The sequence below is a fragment of the Simochromis diagramma genome, unplaced genomic scaffold, assembly GCF_900408965.1.
Source record: "Simochromis diagramma unplaced genomic scaffold, fSimDia1.1 OVJJ01000320.1, whole genome shotgun sequence".
NCBI lineage: Eukaryota > Metazoa > Chordata > Actinopteri > Cichliformes > Cichlidae > Simochromis > Simochromis diagramma.
In genome coordinates, this window is record NW_024386773.1 from 12,738,622 (window position 1) to 12,748,940 (window position 10,319).

Here is a 10,319-nt window from a genome sequence, read left to right on the forward strand (position 1 = left end):
GAGCCGGTCACAGACTGCAGCCTCCAGGCTGGGCACACAGCAGGAGGGAGGCAAAGGAGCCCCCCAGCCAGGCTGAGAGGACCCCCAGAGCCCCAGCAGCCACGGTCGATCAAAGCCCCGGTGCAGAGAGCGCCCTCTGAGGAAACACTGGAGATATGACACAATAGGATATATACAGGGTAAAACGATAAAATAAATAAGAACGGGATACAATATAAATATAAATAGAATAAGAAGATTAAAAAATGAATAAGAATAAAATCAATAAATATTAGGTAAAGCCTAAATTAATAATAGAATAACAGGAAAGAATAAATAAGCATAAAATAAATAAACGTTAGGTAAAAGCTAAATTAAAAAGGTGGTCTTGAGCCTGTTCTTAAAAACATGTACGTTCTCTGCGGCCCTGAGCTCCTCCGGCAGGCTGTTCCACAGACGAGGACCATACCACTGAAAAGCTGCCTCTCCGTGAGCATGTGTCCTGACTTTAGGGACAATCAAAAGGCCAGTACCAGAGGACCTCAGGGTCCGCGAGGGTTCATATGGTAAAAGCAGATCTGAGAGATAAGAAGGCCCGAGACCATTAAGACATTTAAAAACCAATAAAAGAACTTTACAATCGATCCTGAAACACACGGGGAGCCAGTGCAGCGATTCTAAAACCGGTGTAATGTGGGCCCGCCCTCTGGTCTTCGTCAGCACACGAGCTGCCGAGTTTTGCAAAAGTTGTAAAGTTGAAATATTCTTCTTAGGAAGACCAGAGAGCAGGGCATTACAGTAATCAATGCGACTGGTAATAAAAGCATGCATCAGCATCTCCGTGTTGGCCCGAGAGAGAATAGGGCGGACTCTGGCTATATTTTTAAGATGATAAAATCCAATTTTGGTTACATGTTTAATATGTGGGATAAAACCAAGCTCAGAGTCAAAAATAACACCCAGGTTTTTCACTTGTAGTGAAGGACATAGTGAAAATGCCTCTAATTTAGACAAGAGTTTCTCTCTCTGAGCCTCGGGACCGATGATTAAAACTTCAGTTTTGTCCTGGTTAAGCTGTAAAAAGTTTTCTGCCATCCAAGATTTTATATCTAGAATACAGTTAAAAAGGGCATCCATTGGTCTGGTGTCATCAGGAGACACGGAGATGTACAGCTGCGTGTCATCAGCGTAACTGTGGAAGTTCACTCCATGCCTCCTGATGACACCGCCGAGAGGGAGCATATACAAATTAAAAAGTACAGGGCCTAAAACCGACCCTTGAGGCACACCACATGTCATTTTATGGATCTTAGAGGAGCATGTATCCATACTCACCATAAAAGTTCTGTCAGAGAGACAGGGAGTGAACCAGTTGTGTACAGCACCAGAGAGGCCCACCATGTGTTTCAGTCTGTTTAAAAGAATAGCGTGGTCTACTGTATCAAAGGCTGCGCTTAGATCCAGTAGCACCAGGACTGAGAGCTTTTGGGAGTCCCAGTTACATCTCAGATCATTTAAAACCTTTAGGAGAGCCGTCTCTGTGCTGTGGTTCACCCTAAATCCAGACTGGAATATCTCCAGGATCTGTCTATCATTCAAAAAGTCATTAATCTGAGTAAAAACAAGTTTTTCTAAGATTTTACTTAAAAATGGTGAGTTGGATACAGGTCTGTAGTTATTAAAATCATTACAATCCAAACTGCTCTTCTTCAGAAGGGGCCTCACCACCGCCGTTTTAAAGGCAGCAGGGCCTCATTGGTCTTACGCACGATGGTTCATTGGTATGATTTTATATATAAATCTATTTAGGTTTTACTGACCTTCTATTTATGAGAGTACATGTTACACAACCAGTTTAGTCATAGACTGCGGTCTCAGGCATCATAAGATTCACCATTTCATCAGTTCGTACAGAGCTTGTGAAGATAGCATTTACACTGCAGTCTGCCTTTGGTGGATTTTTAGCAGCAACTGTGATATTCACTGGTACTCTCACAGACACAAAAGAAAACAACAACTACACTGCACACTAACTACACACGCTAGAAGTCACAAATCTCTCTCAAAAGTCGCTGTCGATCTCTCGCTGTCTCTTGTTCACTCTCTCTCTCTTGCTGCCATCACTCCCCAAACTAACTTTCCCCTCTTCCTAAACTCTCATGGTCCTGGGTCAGTGACCCAGTGTTTTGTATAATTATTGAACTTTGATTTTCTCATTGTTTATCTTTTCTTGTCTTTGGTTTCTGTTTCTGTGTTCCATGGTTGCTGTCTCCCCTAGTCAAGTCCACAGCAAGAAGGTCCTGAGTTCAATTCCACCATCAGGCCGGGGTCTTTCTGTGTGGAGTTTGCATGTTCTCCCCGTCAAGTCCACTTGACTAGGGGCCGGCCTGCTCCTCCAACTGAGCTTAACCTGTGCTTAGAAATTATATTCTCTGTTAACTGTAGCTTGGATCAAAATGGATCAAACGCTAGCTTATTTTGATAAACAACATTTTCATATGCAAAACTCGAGTGGCATTACGGGTGGCAAGAGATTATTTTAGGGTGGCACATGCCATAGCAATTTACATAGCATACTGCTATAAAAAAAAAAGTGTGTTTTTGTGCATTTTTATTCTGCACTTAAGTTCAGTAAATTTCTTATGCTAAAAAGTTGTCTGGGGTCGATTCTTTTGTTGTCTAAACTGCAGGCAAGGGGTTTACTGTTAGTTTCTCTGATTCATGTCTATATAAGAACTATTGTGGTATCTGTTCTACACTGTAAAATCTAATGAGTTCCCAGAACTAAAAAAAACTATACAAACTCGTTGCCTCAAAAAAATTGAGTAAAGCTTACTTACCGCCCCGTTTAGTTCTTTAGCCATCAGAATTATTGTGTGAAGGCCAAGAAACATGCCCAACGGATTTAATTTACCAAGTGCATCATTATGGCCTTACCGTATTGGTCCATTTGACTAACCTTTGTTATTATTATTTATTTATGTGACGTCATTTCCAGAGTAAAACCGCAAAGGATTGTAGGTACAAGTGGCGAGCTAGAATGGCAAGAAGCAGTTGTATTATTAACTGCCAGAGCCGGTCGCATGATTTGAACCTAATTTGTTGCGCTATGCTGCTTTATTTACTGTGGCTTTGCGGGCTAATGTTGGTTGTGTTTTGTAGGTAAACTAGCCAACAAAATGCTGGAATGCGATCCAGACTGGGCACCCTCTATCAACCTGGGTCATACCGAGTTTAAAACTGCTACCACAGATTTGATCGGTTAAGAGGTAGACCGATATCAAACAGTCACGAAAAGTCCTGCATTCCTTTTCATTCCATTTCTCACTATTTTAATATCCTATGATATGATGGATATATTTCATCATATTTTCACAGAACATTATTCCACGGTTTTCTAATGGGTATTTCTGAAGACAATTTTTGTGACTGGTAAACTTACCTTTGTACAGACGACGGTCTTATGTTCTACTCTGAAGATTTCCAGGTCCTGTACCCATCCTTTCCCTAAACTGGGAAAATCTAACGAATGAAACTGAAACCGTGGGCAGCACGGTGGTTAGCACTGTTGCCGCACAGCAAGAAGGTCCTGAGTTCAATTCCACCATCAGGCCGGGGTCTTTCTGTGTGGAGTTTGCATGTTTTCCCCGTGTTTGCGTGGGTTCCCTCTGGGTACTCCTCCCACTGTCCAAAGGCATGCAGCTTGTGGGGATAGGTTAATTGGATAATCCAAATTGCCACTAGGTGTGAATGTGCGAGTGAATGTGAGTGTGAATGGTTGTCTGTCCCTGTGTGTTGGTGCTGTGACAGACTGGCGACCTGTCCAGGGTGTACCCAGCCTCTCGCCCTATGACAGCTGGGATAGGCTCCAGCGCCCCCCCCCGTGACCCTGAAAAGGAGAAGCGGAAGCGAATGGATGGATGAAACTGAAAACTAAACTCACGGGAAGACATGCAGGGACAAAACAGAAAGAAGCGCAAAGGAAACAGACAGACCCGTGACGAGCACAAGAGGACACACACTATAAATACACACAGAGGGACACGCAGCTGAACTGAATTTACATGAGGAGACAGAACTTAGAGACACGACATTGACAGAACAGGGCGAACACACAGGCAGGGATGACTAAACACTACGCCGAGGAAGAACAGGACCCAAAACGATAGCCAGAATACATAGTAATAATAATAACAAACACAAAATGCTGGGTTAAATAACCCAGGACAATGAAACAATAAACACGACACCACAGCAATAACCTAGATAACATTTAATACTAAATATTCAATGTTATTTTGTAGCATGTAAGACCGACAGCGCACAATGGGCTTTGAGGGAGCAGCCAAGAAAGATAGTTTGTGTCTGTGCGCACCCATGTGTGCACCTGTGTGCATACAAAAGGTTTCTCCATGTAACGATCTGCTAGAAGGCGTGGGGAGCCACAGCCCCGCCCCCCAAACATGCTCTATACCGCACCTCCAGAGAGGTGATGGTGCCTAGACCCAGGAGATGTTACCCTTTTTCCTAGGGTGGAGACAAGCAGACTACCCCAGGTCCGGCAGCAGCAGGGAGGCCCTGCATCCAGACCCCGATCCGGTGGAGATGAAGCCAGCTGCAGAGGTGCGGGTGGATAGCGAATGAGCAACAGCTTCTAACTTTTCACTAGTACTCATTTATTTAGAATATCAAAAATAAAAGTGCTACCTCTACCACACATTACTTGAGAGCTCACTAGTCTGCATACACACGGAAGAATCCATTACAGAGATGATACAAAGAAGAACAAAAACAGGGGTGACACACCAGTTATGAGACCGGAGGCGCCACCATGCGGCGCTACACTGCATTACAACAGCAACTGCTACATGCTGCGTGCTGTTCTAAAGTGCATTTAAAACAACACATATGTTAATATTACACTGTATGCAATTAAAAAAAAAACCCAATTAAATAAACTTCATGTAATCAGCCCAACTTTTATTTTCAAATGCAAAAAAGTATATCAGCCAACATACTGGACACCGTTCTGCTGAACAACAAGCAATTATATTGCCATCATTGTTGTAATCTTACAGTAAAACAAAGTCTCCGATTTAAGATATAATTGCAAATGTAATTGCAGAAGAAAGTTTTTAACATTGTCCCAATTTCCCTTAAGTACAGTGGATGTGGATGTGGGTTGGAGATGCAATGACCTTGAACATGCAGGTGACCATCTTCCCTGACCAACCATCTGTGACAGAGGACTCATCCTTCCTGGTGTCCTCTAAGCAAACCATCATATTTTTAGAGCACTAACTTATTTGCTGTCTAAAACATTTTGTCTGCATTTGCTATAGAACAGAAAGACAATTCAGACAATCTCAGGCTCCCTCCCCATCCGAGAGCTGACATTCAATGTCCCTTTTATCAGTCTGCATAGCCCTGACCACCACCCAACACACAATAATGTCATGAAAGCATATTTTTAAAGAGGCTATGCAAACATGGGCAATAACTTTTCATTCTGATGATCTGCAGAATAATTTGGCTATAACCATTGGCTTCCTGTTAAATCCAGAATTGACTTCAAAATCCTGCTCCTCACATACAAGGTCTTAAATAATCAGGCCCCATCTTATCTTAATGACCTTGTAGTACCATATCACCCTATTAGAGCACTTCGCTCTCACACTGCAGGCCTACTTGTTGTTCCTAGAGTATTTAAAAGTAGAATGGGAGGCAGAGCCTTCAGTTTTCAGGCCCCTCTTCTGTGGAACCAGCTTCCAGTTTGGATTCAGGAGACAGACACTATCTCTACTTTTAAGATTAGGCTTCAAACTTTCCTTTTTGCTAAAGCATATAGTTAGGGCTGGACCAGGTGACCCTGAATCCTCCCTTAGTTATGCTGCAATAGACGTAGGCTGCCGGGGGATTCCCATGATGCATTGAGTTTTTCCTTTCCAGTCACCTTTCTCACTCACTATGTGTTAACAGACCTCTCTGCATTGAATCATATCTGTTATTAATCTCTGTCTCTCTTCCACAGCATGTCTTTATCCTGTCTTCCTTCTCTCACCCCAACCGGTCGCAGCAGATGGCCCCGCCCCTCCCTGAGCCTGGTTCTGTCGGAGGTTTCTTCCTGTTAAAAGGGAGTTTTTCCTTCCCACTATCACCAAAGTGCTTGCTCATAGGGGGTCATATGATTGGTGGGTTTTTCTCTGTATCTATAAAGCGTCTTGAGGCGACTTTTGTTGTGATTTGGCGCTATATAAATAAAATTGAATTGAATAATTTGGGCACAAATCAAAATTTAATGTTCAAAAACTTGCGGACTTCACTATATACAGTTTAGACAGTTTGGAAAACCAAAAATACATACCACTCAGTTGATGTCTTTCTGTCTAACAGCTCCTTTTCTAGACTTGTAAGAGTTTGATATAATGTGGGGAGTGCTGGTCCTGAGCCTCAAAGACAGTAAGAAGCAAACAGAGGGAAAGAAAACCCTGAAAATTTTTTAGAACCTGTTTTGATCTTTAATGGCTGTGCAACTGTTATAACTAGGGTGGGTTTCAATTATCCATTTTCTGATTAAAATCTATTTCAGCTTGAATAACACAATATCGATTCATGAAATCCTGAATCAATTTTTAAATATAAATGTATTTCACCAGAAACGAAGGAATCTCAGGATAAAGCTTTCATTTCGTCAACCACCAAAAAGCTAAAACAGTAAATGAGAGCAGGTAGACAAACTCCACACAAAGACGTAAACACAAAGCACAGACCCGATGCATCAGAATCTGTGAGGTGTCGGCTTTCTCACCCAACGGCACGAACATGGACACGCCGCTAGGGCTGAAAGCCGACAGCTCAAATTCTGAAGCTGCAGATTTTGTCACTCTCCAACTGAAGTTTACTGAACCAGGAGCAAAAGAAGATCAAAACTACGCTTCATATTTGTTAAACATCGTCATGAATTCTCCCTTACCGTTGCTGTTTTGCTTCCACCACAATAAAATCACTTCCTGCAAAGCTCTGTCTCTCAGTTTCCCATCTCAAATTTCAGTTTTCTGCATTATTCGTGTCACGGGTTGCTGTGGATATGCAGTGAAGTGAGAGGGCTTTATTGACACAGAACCCGAGTGATAACAAACAAAAGGTGAGTGTGGCGAAAAACAGAACTTAGAAATAAACTACACTGGGAAAACTAAAACCTAAACAACAAACCTGAACACGAGAGAAAGCAATTTGCAGGGAGAGTTCACAGGATGATGGAGGGAGATTCACTGACAAGAAAACCCCAAATAACACAGACAAACCAGCAATTAACAGATGCAAACACGGGGTTTAAATACACAGAAGGATAACAAGGGAATGAGACACAAAAGGAGGGCACAGCTGGGAGTACTCAGGCATAACGAGACAGGGGAAAAGTAAACTGAACACACTGAGATCAGACACACACACAGACTCAGAGACGCGAGCTAACACAGAGACCTTAATACACAAAAGGGGATACACAGGCAAAGATGACACCAAACAGAGGGAACCCAAACTAAACCCAGGGAACCCAAAACACAACAGTCATAATACATAAAACTATCAAAAGTAAAAGTACAAAAACCAAAAACACTGGGTCACCGACCCAGGACCATGACAATTCGCTTGCTTATTACGTGACAGTCTACCGTTGTGTACAGTGCTGTCAGATGATGGTTTTTTTTCAGTTCAACACTGAAGAAATGAAGAAGAAACTTTTTGAAATTATGCCAAATTGCAATACGCAAATATTTGTGTCTCTAATAAAACCTCGCTTCACTTCAGCAGCATCAGATTCATGATTCATGGTCTTCTTCCATTTTTGTTCTACTGCAGAATATTTTTAATGTTTATGGCCAGGAAAATCTCCTTCATGTTTTTCTGTGTTTTATCCTCAGTTACTTTGACTAAAATGGCATCTGCTGTGATGCTCACATCGCTGATGAAGTATCACGAGTATCAGTATTGATAACTGATCAGAATTATAATATTTCTGACTGTCTGAGGCAAAATTTCCCCAATTAAAATCTAATCTAATCACCGGTACCGGTCCGTGAGTCGTTTGGTACCGGGCCGTGAGAGTTGAGGCTCGGGTGTGAAATGTGTGGTTTTCAGGGTTTTTATTGGTTTTCAGCGTTATTTTGTTATTTTTATCGTTAACTCGGTTTTCCTGGATCTTTTCACGTGTGTTATGAATAAATCTTCTTTTTTTTCGGTACCGGTACTAGTTTTATTTTGTTGTATTTATCCGCGACACCTTAAAGGCCGGTCCGTGAAAATATTGTCGTGCATAAACTGGTCCGTGGCGCAAAAAAGGTTGGGGACCGCTGACTTAACAGGCCACTAATCTGGTTTATGCCTTTGGACTTTAGCTGTCTTTTGTTTGAAATTCATTACTGTTAGTGGGAAAGGGGTGTACATATAACAGATAGTAATAACGAAGTACTTACTGTAGAAAGTTTCAAAACCACACTTCCCTAGGAAGTGGTTAAAAGTCATGTGTTGTAAATGTATAAACACATGACTCAAAAGGACTGACCCCTCGGTCTCAAGCTGACAGGTCAAGCCTTTCACCACCGAGATGTTTGCTCTGCAACAATTTGTGGTCGTTCATATGCTGACATTCCTCGGGCAAAATGGTAAGTTGCACCATGAATACTCTTCTCCAGCCTGCATGTGGAATATTAATATTTTTAATTAAATTATTTTCCTCCTACTTCCATTAGTCCTTGGAAGTAAAATTATAGATGGGAAAATAGCCCCAGACAACGAAATGCTGTATATGGCATCAGTGCAGGATCACGGAGGCTACCATGTTTGTGGAGGATTTCTTGTTTCTGAGGACTTTGTAATGACTGCTGCACACTGTGACCTGTAAGTAATCACCTCTTTGAGGAAATTCCTGATTAGGAAAACAAATGATTGCCTTAAAATGTCCTATGCTTCTCTATCTATCTATCTATCTATCTATCTATCTATCTATCTATCTATCTATCTATCTATCTATCTATCTATCTATCTATCTATCTATATGTATATGTATATATATATATATGTATATATATATACTGTATGTGTGTGTTTGTGAGTATATGTATCTAATGATCATAATAATATAATAATTCTGATACCATCTGAATTATTGCAACAATCGTGCTAAGAACCCTGAAGTAACTGTTGCAGTGAATAAATAAAATTGAATTTAATAAAAAAGAAATTTATCATTTAGTTTTTGTTCATCTTGTTGTGCATGCAACTTCAGAAAATCTAATTCTGATGATCTCAGAATTATATCTTATTCAGGGATCTTAAACGTGTAGTTCTTGGTAACCACAACCTCAAGAAGGCTGATAAGAAAATGAAGATTGCCAAGAAATGCAAACACCCAGATTATAAGAATGTTGGCCATGGATATGACATCATGCTCCTAAAAGTAAGGCTTTTTGTCTTTTTTTGTCTTTTTTATTTTCTTAAATCACATAAGAATTTTTACATTTTTGAGTGTTCTATTTTGCAAGTTGCTCATTTAAAACAAGGTATTTCTAGTTAAAGTATGAAGTACTTAAAAAAAGATAAAAGATAAATGTTCTCTATTGCTGTTACATGTTTTCACTCATTTATAATCTTTACTCTTTATTTCTGTGCCTCTAGCTGTCTAGACCTGTCCAACCAAGCAAAACAATTCAATTCATTCGACTTCCCTTACATGAAATGACATTAAAGGAAAATGAGAAGTGCCAAGTGGCTGGATGGGGTAAGATAAACACTTACGGTAGTGTTGTTGACAACCTGAGAGTGGTGAATGTGTCGGTCATCAGCCCACAAGTCTGCCAGAATGCTTGGGCTCAAAAGGTTCCTGGATACAATCTTCCTCCCAATATTATCTGTGCAGGTGGATACAGCACAAAAAAAGGATTCTGTCAGGTACCTTTTCTGTCCTTTCCTTGAAAATTCTTGCTAACTGCTCTGTTGTTGAGAAATATATGAGCACTCTGCATTAAGTATCACATGAACAAAGTAAATACTTCCTCCTCACAGGGTGATTCTGGTGGCCCTCTGGTCTGCAAGGGAATGGCTGTCGGTATTGTTTCTTTCAACAAAAGCATTCCAAGAACCGAGCTGGGAAATTGTAACTATCCGGACGTCCCCAATGTCTATACAGACATCTCAAAATACCTTAACTGGATCACAAAGATTCTCAAGGGAAAAAATTACAAAAAGCTTTGCGTCAGCACACTGTAAGTGTTTACAGGAAGCTGTGCCTCTGTCAGCTTTTGCTCTCAATGCAGAATAAAGAAAATGTTTGAACAGTATTG

At 41.0% G+C, this 10,319-nt stretch overlaps 1 protein-coding gene across 1 annotated transcript; it reads left to right on the plus strand.

Moving 5' to 3' along the window:
• Positions 1-8,518: 8,518 nt before the first annotated feature.
• On the plus strand, positions 8,519-10,316 carry LOC120719903 (granzyme B-like). Its single transcript, XM_040009469.1, has 5 exons — positions 8,519-8,642; positions 8,730-8,877; positions 9,307-9,436; positions 9,655-9,927; positions 10,042-10,316. Exons 1-5 carry the CDS (start codon positions 8,585-8,587, stop codon positions 10,243-10,245), a joined length of 813 nt encoding a protein of 270 aa, XP_039865403.1. The 5' UTR covers positions 8,519-8,584; the 3' UTR covers positions 10,246-10,316.
• The last annotated feature ends 3 nt before the right edge of the window (positions 10,317-10,319 follow it).